The sequence below is a fragment of the Cyrtonyx montezumae genome, unplaced genomic scaffold, assembly GCF_038088225.1.
Source record: "Cyrtonyx montezumae isolate F1298 unplaced genomic scaffold, pur_monq_1.0 scaffold_10, whole genome shotgun sequence".
NCBI classification, from domain to species: domain Eukaryota; kingdom Metazoa; phylum Chordata; class Aves; order Galliformes; family Odontophoridae; genus Cyrtonyx; species Cyrtonyx montezumae.
Window position 1 is genome coordinate 24,673,333 of NW_027071826.1, and position 18,011 is coordinate 24,691,343.

General features: G+C 37.4%; 1 protein-coding gene across 5 annotated transcripts in view; it reads left to right on the forward strand.

Moving 5' to 3' along the window:
• Positions 1 to 4,478, forward strand: part of HEATR5A (HEAT repeat containing 5A) — a 56,912-nt gene extending 52,434 nt beyond the window's left edge. For 4 of the 5 annotated variants that reach the window (XM_065753622.1, XM_065753648.1, XM_065753631.1 and 1 more), the window contains 4 exons: positions 618 to 842; positions 1,612 to 1,766; positions 2,352 to 2,565; positions 2,849 to 4,478. In XM_065753622.1, coding sequence (XP_065609694.1) covers positions 618 to 842; positions 1,612 to 1,766; positions 2,352 to 2,565; positions 2,849 to 3,150 — 896 coding nt within the window. In that variant the 3' untranslated portion in view covers positions 3,151 to 4,478. The remainder of the gene's footprint in view (positions 1 to 617; positions 843 to 1,611; positions 1,767 to 2,351; positions 2,566 to 2,848) is intronic. The other variant, XM_065753641.1, reaches the window with a different exon arrangement.
• The last annotated feature ends 13,533 nt before the right edge of the window (positions 4,479 to 18,011 follow it).

The following is an 18,011-nucleotide window of genomic DNA, read 5'->3' on the forward strand; positions in this document are numbered from 1 at the left end:
CAGTGAAATTAATACATTTATTTTGTACAGAAGACTGTACAGTAGCTGCATGCTTCTATCCTACTTGAATCTTTGGTTCCAGAACTTATAGTACAGACACAAATTAAATTTTAAAAGCAAACATATCATGTTAAATTTCCCTTCAAGCTGCCATTTGAGTATTAGCAACTTGCTATTAAGTAGTTATGGTTGGTTCTTCAAATTAGTTGACTTTTATCCCATGATTCATATTGCATGCACACTAACCTTTAAGATGTGGTGTGCTTTTTTCCCCAACAATATTGTATTCATACAAATCTTTCAATACTGTTACAGAGTACTGGTAAACCATTTTTGTCCTTCTCCTCCTTTCATGCCTTAGGTACCCATGTTATTCCATATGCAAAATACAGCCTCTACCAGCTCTGTGAATTTCTTCTTTTTCTTACAGTTGTGCTCTATTAAGTAATTCTTTATAGGGGCAAGTGTACTCCAAATTGAATAGTTAACAGTTCTTGCTATTGTAGTAGGATACAATATGACTTTTTTCCATCTGTAGCTCATTATGTGGTTTGTTTTTAATAGCAAATCTCCCTGGATTTTTCATTTCACTACAATTAATTTGCATTGTTTTACAGGAAGTGTTTCAGTTCTTCCTACTATTTTGTACCTAATTACTGGAGTACTTAAAGAAACTGCAGTCAAAGAGCAAGATGGCCAGCTACCTTTGCCAGTTGCTGCATCTCTACAAGCTCTTAAAGGACTTCTGTCTTCTCCAATGGCTCGAGCAGAGAAGAGTCGGACTGCCTGGACTGACCTTCTGCGCAGTGCTTTGGTCACTGTGCTTGACTGCTGGGATCAAGGTAAAGACAAGTTGATTTTATTTAGATTAAATTCATGCGTGTCTTACATAAATAGTCTAATAACTTGCTAGTCAACTAATTCTCCTGCGGGTAAGTACTGCTGAAGCTGTAGTGCCATCCAGTCTCTACAGTTGATGTAAGAAGTCACAATCTGTAAAGGATAGACGTGGAACTGCAGCATACTCCTGTATTACACAGTGCCACAATGTAGTTACACTGTGCAGTGGAGTAAGCAGGAATTGTAACTTCAGTGTAAAGATGAGCATAGAAGGCAGTTGTACTACACATGATTTCTTTACAAAAACTAGTGTCTGCTTTGGCAGCAAAGTGAATTAAAACATGAGTTCAAGAAAAATACCTTTTTATCCTTCTGTTAGTGTTCTGTGTACTGGTTTTTTTGTTTGTTTGTTTTAGATTATCCATTTTGAGCTTTGGGATTTTGTCATTCCTTCTGTTTCATCTCAAAGCTGTAGCTGTGATTGCAACTTCTGTTGATAGCGCTGTTTTTAATCTATTTGAGCAACAGCCTCAGTTATACCAAAAGGATTTATGTTTTAACACCAATTTTATGTAATTGTCAAAATAGGTTGTTGTATTCCAAGATATCATATCAGCTTTTCAAAGGTATTTACTGCACTTCCTACAAAGAAAAAAATGGAATGGGAGCATTCTGGTATTTCTGAATATGCATTTCCTCCCCTTTGTAACGTTTGAATTCACAGAATTACTTCCTAATGCAAATCTAACAGACCATTTGCTTTATTGATAGCAGATGGTCTTCTCCAAGAACTCGATGAAGTGAGCCTGCTTACTGCTATCACAGTATTTATTATGTCCACCAGTCCAGAAGTTACTACCATAGAGTGCCTTCAGAAGCGTTGTATTGAGAAGTTTAAAGTAACACTTGAATCAAAAGATCCTCTTGTAAGTACTAGTGAAGTTGCAAGAATATCAGTAGCATATTAAAGACATTTTAGTTTTTTCCTGTTCAGTTGCTTCATGTTTTGACTCCAGTTAATTCTGTCCTCCCTATATCTCCTGTGGTTTGGAGTGGATGAACAAGTTAACAAAATCATGTCCAGAAGAGCATTTTGCCATTTTTTTTATTCTGCATACAGAATATTCTGTATTCTTAGCATTTTTTTAATTGCATTTTTTCTAAATCAGACCCACGGCTTCACACATTTGACAGCAACACAGTGCTAACACAAACTTAAATAAAAGAATGCTTTTTATTTAACTCAAAACTCTGGGGAGATGTGTAGAATTCAGAGGAAAGAAACAGTATGTGTGATCTAGTTGCTGTTAATTTGATTAGGTTGATTACAAGTTCAAATGCTTTTATGAATTACTATGCGTTAGTACCCTGCAAACTGATTTATTTTCAAATTGTGTGGCAGATTTTTCTCCCTCCCTGAAGTTTTATCCAACAAACTGAGTTTTAAAACACTGGCTTGTATTTCAAAGTGTGACACTTTGTAACTGCAAATTTGATTTTTTTCCCTTTAGGTACAGTATAAATGCTACCAGCTTCTGCACTCCATCTTTCAGCATCCAAACAAAGCTGTGTCATATCCTTATATTCACTCTTTAGCATCATCCATCGTGGGGAAATTGCAGGAAACGGAAAAATCAAAACCTGGAAATGCTGCAGAACTTCAGGTGGTTCAGGAGGGAATCAAGGTGGTGACAGCTCTTACAGCTGCTGCTGAGGAGGAGCACCGTAAGTTGCTTCCATTATTTGTATCCCAAACTTTTCACACACTTAGAAGTTGTCATGGGGGATAAATTGGAACAAAAGGATCTCTGGGAATCGACTCTTCAACAATAACTACTAACAGAATTGTTAGAATGCTGGTTCTTTCTAATATACAGTTTGAATAACATTAGCTGTTTTAGTTTGTGTTAAATGTTAAATTGGTTCATGAGAGAAAAATGCTTCTATTTGCAGTGTGAAGCTGTTTTTAACAAGTGTATGTTTTAAGTCCTGCTTTCAATGCTTACAGGCGCTCATCTGGTGACCTGCCTTCTTCCCATCCTTATTTCCTTTCTTTTGGATGAAAATGCCCTGGGTTCTGCTACAAACACAGCAAAAAACCTGCATGAGTTTGCTTTGCAAAATCTGATGCAAATTGGTCCACAGTACTCCTCAGTTTTTAAAAAATTAATGGCTTCTTCTCCGACCATGAAAGCCAGGCTCGAGTCAGCTGTAAAAGGCAATCAAGAAAGCATCAAAGTGAAGACTGCTAAACTTGCAAAGAATCCTGGGAAAAGTTCGAGCATTCAGCTGAAGACCAACTTTCTTTGAAGTCTCCTATTTGCACTTTGATATCAACAGCAAAAAAAAGTACTCCTTTTAATTTCTAATCAGAGGATTTCTGTGAGTTGCCCTCATATGTCATCGTTTGCATTGAAAAACCATAGAAAGCTTTTAAGAGAAAACTTATATCTAGATGACTGCCTGGGAGTTTAGCAGACTTCTCTAAACAATATGAATAGAACTATCAGAAATAATCTAATCTGTGTTTTTTGGATTGCAGTGCCAGAAATGCACATGCCTATATTAAAAAACTTCAGTGAACATTAGGATAGATATATTTAGGAGTGGCCCACCTTCAGCCAAAAAGTAAAATTAATTTTGTTTTAAATCAATATATGCTGAAAGTAAAGTACCTGCATCATTTTTTGAATGCAACTGGGATATAAATTTACTTGCAGATGGTAATGTATCCTAATTACTAATTTAATGCACTGAATTATTAAGTAAGCAGATTAAATATCCTTGTGAGCCTTACAATAAATTATTGTTGATCTAAAAAAAAAATCAGTAAAGTTAATATTCATAGCTGTAATCTTAATAGCTTTTTGGGCCAATGTTTAACAAATGCTGTTAAATACAGCTGTACAGTGCTTCTTCACTGAGGACTCAGTAGTGCTTTACACTGTGGGGCTCTTGTGCATCTGTAAGCATTTGCAGGCTTGGTGCCTTGCTGCTTGGCATAGTCTCACTTTTCAGGATGTAGACTCGTGTAATGCATTAGTCAGGCAATTGAAGCTCAAATATCTTGTCCATGATAGGACAGCAATTTTAATATACTGTGCCTCAATTCAGACATCTGTTCTACCTGGATGTGTGTTTCCTGATCTTTAAATGATCAAATATATACACGTCACTTAAATCTATGCATCTCTGCAGTGAGAGCTGGATGTACCTGAAGTCAGCTTGTCTTGTGTCAAATGAAGTACAACAAACTCATAATAAGAAGTATATAATTAACATTTTTATTAAGGAACATATTTTAATATAGAAAATAACTATTAAAAATTGCAATGCCTATAAAGTATTTTCTACATATAGTATTGATTTCTTTCGTAATACCAGTATTGTCTGAACCAAACACTATTAAACTGAGGTTAGTACTTCCTTCTTGATTCTAATTACTTTAAAAAAATACAATAAAAAAGAGAGGGAACTGAGAAACACACTGTGACTCAGGAAAAGTGTGATGTACTGTATTTTATAAAAAGTTTTGTATATAAATATAATTGTAAATTGTACAGAATTAACCATTTGACCAAAGTTCTAACAATCCATTTTTCTAATTTGCATAAATAAAGCTAATTTTCTTCACTTAAGATTTGTCTTAGTCATTTTCCCCAATAGCAGAGGAGCTCTAAGGACTTCCATAACAGAAAGAAACTTTTGTATGCTGCTGCAAGGAAACTAGGAAGACAGGCCACGGCCAGGTGCTCCGAAGTCTGTGACAACATGCATGCCTTCCTCTGCTCTGCACAGCACCATGGTACGTAAGAGGGATCAGGGAGATATGCATTATGTATGTACATACCTGTTCTGTGCCAAATGTTGGCATAGGTGATCTATGAGAAGAGGGCTGAGATGCCTTCCATTGTCCCTGAAGAACCAGATGTTTTGTTCCACATCTTAAATGCAGTCAAATCTGCAGTTACATTGGCTGTGACAAAAGAGAATTATGTGAAATTTATCAGTTACTGATCTTGATCACTTCAGTCACTTCTTTCCTTTTGGAGCTGATCGGTACAGGGGTTTTACTGTTTGCTTTTTTTTTTTCCCCCTGGCCACTTCTGGAAAAATCATAGACTCAAGACTTAACTCAAATGAACTGACTATGAAAGTGGCAAAGTGTATTGCTGAGAATGTTACCTGCTACAATAGCTGTATGTGCTTACTTTTTCCAGTTGTGCCATGTGTAATAACAGCAGCCTTTTTCTCTAACACTTTTTTTTTTTAACATTGACAATAAAATCTGATGATGAGATCTTACTTTGCTTTTAAGAAGCACTCTCAAGTTGCAGCAGCCCCAAGCTACACTGTTAAAAGCCAGCAATAAAAGGTCAAATGAGCTCAGTCCTGGGTTTCTTAGGGAATCTCACTGCAGGAGCTGGTATCACAGAATGCAATATATGTGTAACTTTGTTGTCTACAACAGAATGGAGTTAGTCAAAGCCATGTAAAAGCATTGCACAGCTGGGATGTGGTTGTGTTCAGTTTGATATGTCTGTGGCAATCCAATGAAATAGGCAGCATTTCTAAGGGGCTTGCTTAGCCCAACACTGCTCAGGCTCTTATTTGCAGTGTTCAACCTGCAGGGTTGCTGTGATACAGCATCCTGTAAAGTTTCATCCCTAATCTCTGCTAGGTGCAACTGCATTTTTGCTTTGGCTTCTTGCAGTACAATTCCATTTTATTAGTGGGTCACAAGGCAGAAGCTTTCTTCTGCAATTGCATACTGTTTCTTAACCAATAGTGATTTCTATCAGTCCGTACCTCTTTCAAACTACTAATAAACTTGTGTATTCTTTCACTGGAAAACTTGGCCAATCCAATTGCAAGCAGACAACACAGTAAAGGGGGAAAATTCTTAGAATATGAACACCCTTTTTTCAGTCTTTAAATAAAAGAACATATATAGCAAGGTAGATAATTCTCTGCATTGTGGTATCAAAGAACCCAGAAGTGTTGCATGCTTATACACTGAATGTGGTGTTGCTCAGCTCACCTCAAAAGCTGTGATCCTGTGGGCAATGCTAGACACTGCTTTCTGCATAGGTCTGACCACATACTTTTTGCCAAGTAAATTATTACTCTGTACTGAGAAAAAATGAAATTGCTGTTGAGTTGCAACCTCTGATACTTAAAAATAGCCAATAAAATGAAGCTAAACTGAATTTCCATTCAGCCAGGTGTCCAAAGATGTACTAAGATTTGTCCATACTTCTCTCTGCTTAGCAGCATTCTAAGCTGTTGCTGATGATGTCACCCAGGACTCTTGTTAACTAAGTATTTAACAAGCAGTTTTCACATATGCTGCTCCAGCTATTATTGACAGCAGTGTATAGTTTCAAAGAAATAAAAAGCACATCAGATGAACTATTACGTGCTTCATCTGTCCTTTAGGTATTTTTAGATGTATAATATTGATAGTTGATTATGTAGAATAGAATAAGAGATCTTACAACATCTCTGCAAGGAAACCTTAAATGCCAGTGCTATACCACCAAAGTTTTGTGGTGGTTCTCTCGGTTTTGGTGTACAGTCATAGATTTAATTTTTTCCTTGAAATGTTCTCAGGACATTCTGTAGAATAAATGATTTATTGCATTTAACAGTGGAAGGGGAAGTGAATATCAAAATATAGCAAAAGTAGGGCTGAGGAGTTTCTGAGAAACAAGGCTAAACAAAAGCAGGCTTCCAAAATCTCTGTAAGAGATCTATGGTAGATTAACCCAAACTTACCCTGTAGGTGAATATAAATTTTGCTTTGTGGTCTTTTTCTCATTTCTGTAGTGCCAGTCATCTGAAGTGCAGAATCAGACTCCAGAAGGAGGCATGTGGCATCAAATCTCCATCCTCTGCACCTGCATTCTAGCTGCTTAGTGAATGGCAGCACTCACAGGAGGAAATAAATCACGATGATGAGTGCCAGACATAGTAGAGATGCAGCATGCTCTCCATATGCATATTACTATTTGTGCCAAATTGTTCATTTGCTGCGAGGAAAGCCCTCTGTTTACATAAGTCAAGTCTGCAGGTGAGGAGAGTTGTTTTGAAACTTGGTTGTAAGAAGCTAAATGTAGCAATAGAAAATGCAAATAAAAAAAATCCTACTGTAAGTTGCCACATTTTAAGAATCACAATTGTCTAGCCTAACATTGGACTTTTTTAAAACCAATGTTAATATTCGTGCATAAAAATTAATGTGAACTATGCCACTGCCAATGAAATGGCACATGCTATTGCTGAGATGCCTAGTTGCTACTTTTGGAAAATACTACTTTTATAACATTCTCTAGAGAATACTTTGTTTATGGTATTTTTGTAAGCTTTTTATTTGTTTATTGCCAGGTGCCTCATTTCTCAGCATCTTTTTCTGGAAAAAAGAAAAACAGAAAACTTTGTACTGCCACAGGAAACATCTCATACAGGAATCCTTAGGGATTCTGGAAACCATTTTGATTAATACCTAAAATAGAAGTTTTATACATTTAAAATACAACCTATTATTACAAAGGCAAATGCTCTTAACCTCATCTCCTTTTATGCGAAGTCCATGGCAAACACCAAAGAAAAATAATTGTCAGAGCTGTATGCGTTCGACAAGAAGCAGGTACAGTGATAATGGGATCAGACTTCTGTCACTGAACTTACTTGAAATCTAGTCAGATAATTAAAAAAGTATGTCTGTAGGAAAACTCAGTTTTTCTTTGATGATAGCTCATCAAATACATTAAGCAAGAGAGCAAGGATGGCAATGGGAGATGAGCAGAAATAAGAGGAGATGGTTTTTCATATTGGATCTCAGGCAAAGCACAGCACAGTGGCAGCTCACTGCTTGCAGCAACAAACAGGTTTTTTTTATATTTTTGTTTTTTACCACTACAGCCATCACTCTAAAACAGTGACACTGCCAAAACGCTGTTCTGATTTCATTCGTAATGTGTCTAGTTCTGCCTGAGGCACAACGGCCTACACAATACTGCTGTCTCTTGTGGGTGGTGTGGAGCTATGCTGACTTTTTTTAATTCCATATTCCTTCTTACTCCACTGTGAGGCCAGCAAACCTGGGAGTAACATACCTTTGAAAAACAAGAGTTTTCAAGCCAGTTGGAGATAGATACTCACAAATACAAATGTGGGATCTTTAGCCACAAGTGGTCTTTTGTTCTTGGTCCCCTCTAAAAGAATAAGAATAGATACATACAGACCTCAGAATGTCAGAGACTTCTATCCTAATTTTTCCACATCAATTGGGAAGAGAGGTGGCAGAAAGGCCATGCATGTGCACTTTGTAGGTGTAACGAAGAAAGATAACCAGTAGGCATGCCAGGAGCTACCAAAGCAGTCTTTAACAGCTGAAGGAAGCTGAACATGGGGAAGGTATTAGTGAAAACTTTTTCCAACTGGGCAATTGAAACTAACCTTTCCAGAAAGCAAGTTTCTTTAAGGACTTGCTCACAATAGTTGCCTAGTCTGCAATCACACTGCAAAGCTCCCAAGGCTCATGAACACAAGTTGCATGAATGGTGCTCAGTAAACATCAGCAGCCTGCATCCATGCTAAGATTTGGTAGTCAAATGCAACATTGTGGGTTAAGCTCAGCAGATTCATAGACCTGAGCTTGCCTTCAAAGTGGTCTTCACCATGGTACAAACACGTCTCTCCTTTATGTCCTCCAGCACAGTGATTGTTGAAGTCCTGTCAGTCCACATGTATTTATTTATTTGCACGGTGTCCTGCTCAGACTTGTGTACTTCTAACAACATTCAGAACCATGAACTGAAATGAGTCAGGACACAAAGTGGTGATTCAGAAACATTCCTGAAGCTTTTCTGATCAAGACAGGAGCAGAAAGGATGCTGGACTTACCAGCTGCAGAGCAGAGAGACTACTGGAGCAGATACAGAAGATGGGACTGTTACTGCAAAGCTGTGAGCAAGAAAGTGAACGGGGAACAGGAACTTACCTTGCTTGCAGAACATGAAATGAAGAGCATGGCTGCAACACTTCTGTGTATCACAGACTGCCTTTGTGTAGTTATGAGAGAATTTTTCCATTATATAAACTTGCAAAAAACTTAGTGACTTTGACACATGAGAGACCCATGAGCCCAATGTGTCTGCTGCTGCCTTTGAAACTGGTTGTTCTACACTGCAGTACATCTTGGCTGAATCAGCTTCACAGCTGGTGGTCAGGATCCAAACTGGGATTCTTCAGTGCCATGACTTTCTCCTTCAGGATGTAATGAGTATATTAACAGCAAGAGATTCTCCCCTGATTGTGTATGTTTATATAACTGTACCTAGACTACAAACAACACTCCCCAAACAGGTGAATCTTTTTAAGGTCTTTCATATCTATGTACCCCTAATAAGAGCAAGAACTGCAGAAGACAAGCAAGCATTAAAAACCCAGTTTCTGTTCAGGCTCATATCTCAGAATTACATAGAACTCACTGTTCATGATCGTTACTGGTTACGTTCCTTACCTTCAGCCAGCCAACACCCAGCTGTGACTCAGTGAGTGACTTCTGCTCAGTAGAAGTGCTGGAGGGCAACAAGCTCCAGACAAGTGAAACAAGAGAGATGCCTGTGAAGATGAGGCAGGCCACTGGGAAAAGCAGCAGCAAAAGCACCATTCCAAAGGGAAGCAACAATATTCTTAAGGGATTCTTTTTCAAATCAAATGAATGCTGAAGGTTAAGAATGGGACAGAAAAGAAGGAAGGACAAAGCAGAACAAAAGAACAACAAACACTACTAAGACATATGCAGTAAGAGAAAGAAAATAGTAATTAAATCAGTTACTTGGTAAAGTCATTGCTTCAAAATGGCCTTTGTGAGATACACTCACATACCACCCCCCTTCTGATGTAATAGCAGCTCTCATACTCGTTCTCATGAAAGGACACAAATTCTCAGAGGACTGTCAAGCACACAATTACCTGGATTCTGACAATCGGTCCAATGTATTCTAGTTCAGGATCAGGAAATAAAGAGACAGTCAATCAGCCCTGTAAATCAGAGCAAAACACTTTGTACTATGCAGCACAGGATGAGGCAACTTGATGACATGTTTATAAGAAGTAATGGAAACTTACATACATGTAATACTGAGAATCTATACCTGTTGACAACGTATGCAAGCAGCTGTAAATCCATCAAAGTACAAAGCAAAGTAAGCAACGTACAAAAACAGCCATAACACTGGAGGAAGCTTAACGAGAAAGCTGTGGAGTTTCCACAAAACTGAGAAAGTTATTAAAAACGCAAAGCAGGAAGAGAAGTTTGAAAAGTACGTAACTAGTAAACTGGAACAGCAGACACTCAATCTTGTTTTCATTGTCTTCTGAGTATTGGTTACAACATCCATGCACACATACTTTATGTTTTCACTAAAAGATTTTGAAATTGCTTATGAGGAGATACATGAGTTACACAATTCTGATACTGTTCCTAGATTAGGATTTTAACCTCCAACAGTGGTTATTCTTTGAAAATGAAGGCTGTTTTGGATGTTTTTAAGAGATCAGAAAGAATTCAAAGAGAATTGTGAAGTGCTTGCTATTGTTCAGTGGCAAGTGAGCTTTTCTAGGGCAGGTAGATGAGAACAGAGTGCACTTACTGGTTCCTGCTTATTATAATACCCAGGGAACTGCCAACCGTCTCTAATTGCTGGCAGCACCTCAGTTCCTTGAGGGCAGGGAAGAGAGGGTATCTTTAGTCTTTAATTATGGCTTGTTCCTACTCCCCTCTTCTGAAGAAATTTAAACTGTTAATCTGCACAAAGTGGAGCCTAAGAGAGGAACTGATTTTCAAAAGCACAAATAAGTGTGCAAGTCTCCCTTTTTGGGAGAGAGCATCCCCATCTGAAAAGGTCTAACTTATCGGCAAAGTGACAGCTTTGTGGCCCTTCATAGAAATATATCGAGGTCACAGGGACTGCTGTCCTGCAAATAACCCTCTGCAAATAATCCTCTAGTATGGATTACTACTAGGGGACGGTAAAGAGTCAGACGTTCCATTTATAGAATAGAAAAGGTTGTGTATCGCTTCACAGTTATGAATGTTTTGATACTTGCATCTTCTAACCACTTCAGGAGACATTGAGATATCAGTCCCAGGATCCTATTTCTTACTATCACTGTTAATCAAGGTAGAGAGGAAAAGCAGATGGGGCTTCAATCTTGAAGTCTGTTATTATCATCGCTATTATTTAAAACAGGATATCCTGTTGCTATAGCATAATTCTTGCTGAAGTATACACAAATTGCCTAATTCTTAATACAGATGTCCCATCTTCCTTGCCTGACACCATGTGAAGTCACTGGCTTTCAAGTATGCTTATAGGCTAACTTCTGCACTCAGTTACATGTAAAAATATCTACTGATTTCATCTTGAATTTTATATATTGGTAGTGTACAGTATTGAGAAGGAGGACATGATCTAAATATCTGTCTTAAGACTGTTTCCTGAGACTACCTGCCTGAGGTATCCAGCAAGCATATGACCTCTGTGGCATGTAATCAGCTTTTGAAAAGACTGCTTATTACTTTCCCATAGAATTACTACTAATGCTACAAGTTGGGCAGTATACTGAAGTATACTATACAAGTATACTTACTTGGTAAGAAGCATGAGCCCTGGCTGTGAGACTGAGCTGGATTCTGGCTTTAATTTGTTATCTTGGTTTCCCAATATGAAAGAAGCTGTGACTTGGTGTAAACTGGAAAGGCTAGTTCCTTTCTAGCTGTGCTCCCATTCTTTCCAGCACAGGTAAAGTGAATCTTTCCCTCTGGGTATATCCTCTGCGTCTTGGTGAATCATCCCTGGGCTGTGAGGTGCAGGCTGGCTTATATCTACCCTGTATTTGACTGTAGATGCAGATTAGCTTCTTCTTGGCCTGCTCTGCACACAGAAAAGTTAGCTCCATATAGCTGCAAGACTAACACGTAGAAGTGGGGATTTGGGACTTCAGAGTTAAACTACTAAGCAGCTTATAAGAATGGACTATGTTACCCTCAGATCTGTTTTTAACCACTTCTCTGAATTTTCTGCTTACAGAACTCTGGGTGGATACATCTTTTATCATACACATGCAGGAAAGCTTAAACTTCCGTAGAGGACTTTCTATTATTTTGATAATAAAAATTCCTACCAATGACATAGATTCTCCACTAGTGAATACCTGGGAATTGGTAGCATAAGATTCAGCAGCCCCAGGCTACTCCTTCTCCCATCAGGGTCAGAGCAGTGACTGGGACATAGACTAATCGTTGTAGTTAAGTAGCTATAATTATTTACATGAGAAAGTACTGCAAAAATTAGGCAGACCAATATTTCTAACAATTGAGTTAGCCCAAACTGGTGAGACCTTACTGATATCAGTAGAACTACATTTCCTTAAAATAATTTGGTCTTGCCTTGTTGCAGGCTCAGACACACAGTACTTAGTGATTTTAATAAGTTGCCTGTGTTCACTGTGACATGTGTTTACGCAGAAATTTATATGAACAGCAAAACCTTAGCAAGCTAATATTTTACAGGAAAAAAAAACCACTCAACAACAAAACCTTAACTCTATAACAGAAAAAAATAGTAAAAGCATGTACAAATTGCTTGCCTCATAAAACAGTGCTGGTGTCTTACCATAAGTAACTAAGAGTCAATGAAACAGGTCACCAAGAAAAACCTTGGCCACAAGAACTTAGAGTGGGCATGAGATCACAACCACTCATATCTAGTCTCAATTTTTGGGGTATTGATATTGAATACACAAGAACTGAACTACAAAATCCTTGCAGTAGTTGGAGTAATTTTGAGACCTATTTGCAATCCTGTCATACTGGTGTAAGTTAATTGGTTGCCAAATGGCATAACATACAGTACAGCAAGAAAAATGGGTATGAATAATTTATCCTGCGCTACTCTCACTCCCCATGTGGATCTTAGAATTCCTAATGAGTTAAAACATAGCAGTGAAACTTCTCAAAAATAGGTCAATAACCATGTGTTACATACCTTAAAAAGCAGATATGCTTGTCATCTCTATTCTGCTTTAGTGGTGTTAGATAGATAAGTGAAAGCTCTGAGGAAAATAATTTTGTATTGCTATCTGTTTTCTCTTAACAGCTCATCTATGAATTTTCTTACAAATCTGCAGCTCTGCCACAAAACTCTCTACTACCAGATCAAAAACATCTTCTTTAATTGGCACAGATTACAGTTTGAAAGGCAGTGAGCATAGGTAATGTTTTTGAGCCTTCTCTGCAGTTAGGTTTACTTTTTCTTTCTGCCAGAGGTGCTGTTTAATCCAACACAGGCCTGGTGTAAGTACAGCTGAGATGTAAAGCTTCTCAAAAATCTGCTTCTTTCAGATTTCCATCTAAACAGAAACATATTAATTTACTTCAAGTTCGCTGGGGATGGCTATGTTTCTCATCCTTTTTCTTACACAAGGGCTACTCCAAAAGTAATGTATCCTGGTTTATGATGCTGGCCTAGAACATCAGAGGTGGCCATTGGTGGTATGGCTGTAGAGGTTGAATGTTCCCGCCAATATTCTGTTACACTCTGTTGCTGTGTGACAGATAGCAGCAGTGGAGCAGATTGACAAAATGGCGTCTGATGTGGAAGTTCATATGAAACAACATAGTGAACAAAAAATAAAACTGGATCATGTTGAAGTTCATAGAATAGGTTGGAAGGGACCTTAAAGATTTTCTGGTTCCAAATCTGCTGCTATGAGCAGGGGCACCTCCCACTAGACCAGAATGAATCAGACCACGAGCCCCAAACAACCTGACCCCCAGTTTCTCACAGGAGTGGTGCCCTAGCCCTCTGAATCACCTCCTTCAACCTGCTGGTCATCCTAAGTTGAGATTCTTTTGTCTCTCTTTGCAAAACCATGCTCCCAATTTTAGTCAGTTCTATTTAACACACTGGTCACTTGTGAGTAGGTCCAAAGCTTACTCTGAGGCCAAATTCCAATACATATACAACTTGATCTTTATGTATTAAAAAAATGAGTTAAAAGAAAATCAGATACGCAGTTTACTATGTGCAATACATTCCTTGGGGAAGGTAAGTGCAGGAATAAGGACTTGAAGGCCTGCAGAGACCTGTTTTCACCTTTCTACTACAATTCTAAATAAGGTAATTTAATCACATGACAAAGATTTAAGCTGTATGGAATAGCAGCTTTCCTATAAACCAATCAATCTGAGGTTTAATTGTGAAGTACACATAACATTTGCAAAAGAATAAACCATCAAGAAACTACAGTATTTTCTACTTTTTCCCCAAGACTCTAAGGGAAAGCAATTTTTCCTGATTAGTAAATTACACAGTTTTTACGTTGTTTGTCCCAAGTGCCATAGCACAGTGCTAGTATTGAACTTTGCCATGTTCCAACATAATAATGAGTTATCTTTTCCTGGTTTGAATAAAGAACGTAGCTCTTACAGTTTAGTAACTAATCCAGTAATTCAGGTTTTAAGAATTCAAGACTCTTTCTCATGTTTCTTTAGCATGTCAAAACATTTTACAGTGGTGAATGAGGCATAATCCAATTACAAGAAAACTAGAAGCCATTATAAATGTTTTAAGTATGTAAAAATTACATTTTTTTCAATGAAACTCTACGTCGCTGTGGGCTTTTAATCCACAAATATAAAATAATAACTCAGTGATCGACACCCTTCATTCACAGCTTCTCCTCAGCACAGATCATTGAAACTAATTTGTAGTACTTTATTCATACTTAGGGTGCCACATCAAAGCTTGGTAGGATTGTATGCATGTTTTAGTCACATAACAAGGGAGTAAATCTAGAAGGGACAAATCTCAAATCTTAATTTTCTGATTGGAATGTTATAACCTAACCAGTGCCATTAAGAATTTTTAGAAATACTATGATCTGAGGTGCTGATCTTTCCTTGCATTTGTCTTGGATTTAGATTTACTGGCACTGCATATGTTACTGTTAGATGGGGTACAGCTACAGCCTGAGACACAAAACTGCTGTCTAATTTCTGCCTCCCTTTCCTTTTGGTTATCACGAGTGCAAGGGACATGAGTGATGGCAGGCTGTGACAAGGGGTTACTTCCTACTGTATGTAAGTGATTATAGGTAAACTAATATAAAAGGAGTTAAGTGATATGAAGTTCACCCACTTCTCACTGCCTAGGCTTGAACAATAAAACAGTGAATTTCTACTTAATAAATAAATAAATCCATGAAGGAGAGTTAACTTAGGAAAATAGCACTATACTTAGTATGTTTTTGAATAGTTTCACAAAAAAAAAAAAAAAGGTAATACTGGAGTATCTGCAGTTTTCAAAAATCTACCTTCTCTTGTATGTTCATTCATTCAGTACTGAGAATAAGAACCTCCCAGGAAGTTGAAACTTTACCGAGGAAGAGCCTCACCAAAAGAGCAGTGACTCAGCTGTATGGTTTCATAAACACCAGCATGTCATGCATGCATTTATCACGTCAACATTAGTAACATGCTCACCACATCAACATGTGTAATTGCAACACTTGAGCTCCCAAACAGGCAAACCTCTCACACAGTGCTTGTTACAGCAGATTGCATAAGACTGCACAAAGTAAACACACCACGCTTTACACCTGGCATACAATTGTTCTGTGATTGCCATGGTTGCAAAAGTCAGTACTTGCTTTTGCAAAGCCAAGACACTGACACTGTGTTTGTGCTCACTGGACTTATATATCAGTGAAGTAGCCAAAATGGGAAGATGGTAATACAGGAAGATTGAAATAAAAAGCTTTCACCAATTGCATTTTACTTATGAAAAACAAACAGAAAAAAACCCTCCCTCCCCCCCAAAAAATACCTAAGTTTTCTAGAAGAAAATCTTTCTGACAATATGCTCAAGAAGTAAATTAGTTTCAGTAACCAAATTCTATAAAATTAAATCTTGCTTGTTACAGCAAAGAGGTTTCTGTCCTTGGTAGTTTCTGGTCTCCTTGCTTTGAAAATTGTAGTCAATATTTATTAACTTTTTCTTTAAAAGTATAACATTCATCAAGACAAAAAAAAAAAAAGTATGGAATTATTCACATTTTGTCTCAGGAGTAGCAGGACCTTTCAGGGTTTCTGTCTACAATGCTGAAAACATGGCAGAGAGAAATTGTTAAAGCAAAAGGAAAAATAATCTGCAAATATCCTGTTTTATTTGGCTGGGCACAACGCTGCCCTTTAGCATACACTACTCAGTTACATTTGTGGAGGTGTTCAGGGTCTGTTTATGTCACAGTGATCTATTTACTCTGGAAGAGTGATATTTTTGGAAACGTCAACTTGGCACGTGCACAAAGTTGGGCAGAAAGGCTAACAAAAACATAAATTATACTATGCTCTAGCTTCCATATCAATTAAAAATAAACAGAGGAATCTGAGATGTCTTGTTTTGTCTTAATTGTAGATGTACTTCACTTTGATTTTGGCAAGAGTTTTGTATTTTCTATAACAAAACACTAATCATTCCCAGACCAAGTTTACAGTCCTTACTACCACACTGTGACATCAACATTACTTAAAGAGACTTCCTTCTGCCACCAGTTAACTCTTTTTAGAAGCCTGAATAAAAATAAAAATAAAGCAGCAATAAATATATTTTTGAGCTTTAAGCAAAAGAAAGACAATATTTTTCCATCCTGATATTTTACAAAATTCTATCCACATGACTTCTTTACAAACAGAACCGAAACATCCTGAGAATACCCAAGATGCCTTCTTACAAGTAACTCTCAAATCAGCTGTTCTTTATAACACATGTCAGAAGCTTTCTGCATCAGAAATTCTTCCATCCCTGATCCCTGCTACCCTTCCATGACATCCTTCTGCAGTCTGTGAGTCCACAGTATAATATTATGCTACCAACTGCATTGGCAACTTCTTTTTAAGAGAAGTTTTAATTTTCAGAATTTTCAGGTAAGTTCACAACAAAACTGATGGTCACTGTCATGCTCTACAAAGGTGGACTTCCTGTGACCTTGTTACCATTACACAAAAGCATCCTCACCCATTTATACATGTGATCTGCTCAAACATAGTCATAATGAGGAATTTTCTTCTACAGTATTATTGGAAGACAATATAGTAGCACGTCTAAGCAACTCAGCATTCCATAATTGTGAAGATACTTCTGATTCCAGAATTACAGTCTTGGTAGTTTTTTTAGGTTGGCTGGTTCTTTTGTTGTTGTTGTTGTTTTGTTTGTTTGTTTTAAACAAATGAGAAAACAGAGACATGCAGTGACTCAGGGGCTTGGGCAAGGTCACACGTGTGTCAGCTTGTATTAGAATTGAGGTTATTTTTTAACAGAATGAGTAATATGTACATTGTACACGTATGTGAACGGTGGTTGTTTTTGCAGGTTTCACACATATTTCATTGTAATATTCAAAGCAGTTATGACACATAAGCTCCATTACTTCTCACTGAGTATATGGCCTTTTTTCTATTCTGTGTCTATGTAAAAATCCTTCTCATCCAAAATGTTTAGGTCTAGCATTAACCAAACAAGCTGGAAATCTGTTTTTGAACTTTGCTTGTAAGAAAATTAATATGAAAACAAGTAATTCCACAAAAAGGACTTAGACAATTATTATTTCCTTCTTACCAGCTAACTGTAGTCTTATTTGCTAGTGATTTTTCTTCATATTAAATACCAGAGAGCAGTTATTTCTGAAGTGGTAGTTCTAGTCTATACAGGTGCTGTATGCAGAAGGACTTTGAAACAGCAGGCCATGGGCAGCACTCTATGTGGTAAATCCAAACAGAGGATCCTCTGATAACTGCTGAAAATATTTGCAATGTCCATTCAGTACGTGATACTGAAGGTGTAAATCAGATCTTGAAAATACAGATCATAAAAAGCATATAATCAATGGAGCTGAAATAATGTACTGAGCAGATTACTTTTTCAGATTTACTTCACAGGGAGGAGAAATCCCCTCATTATAAGAAAGATAAATCACTAATACATGCTTATATATTACTAATGAATCACAATGAAAAGAATTAATCCTAATCCATACCTAAAGCTGCAATACACCTTTAATAGTAAATATATATCACATGGGGTAATTAATGCAACAGG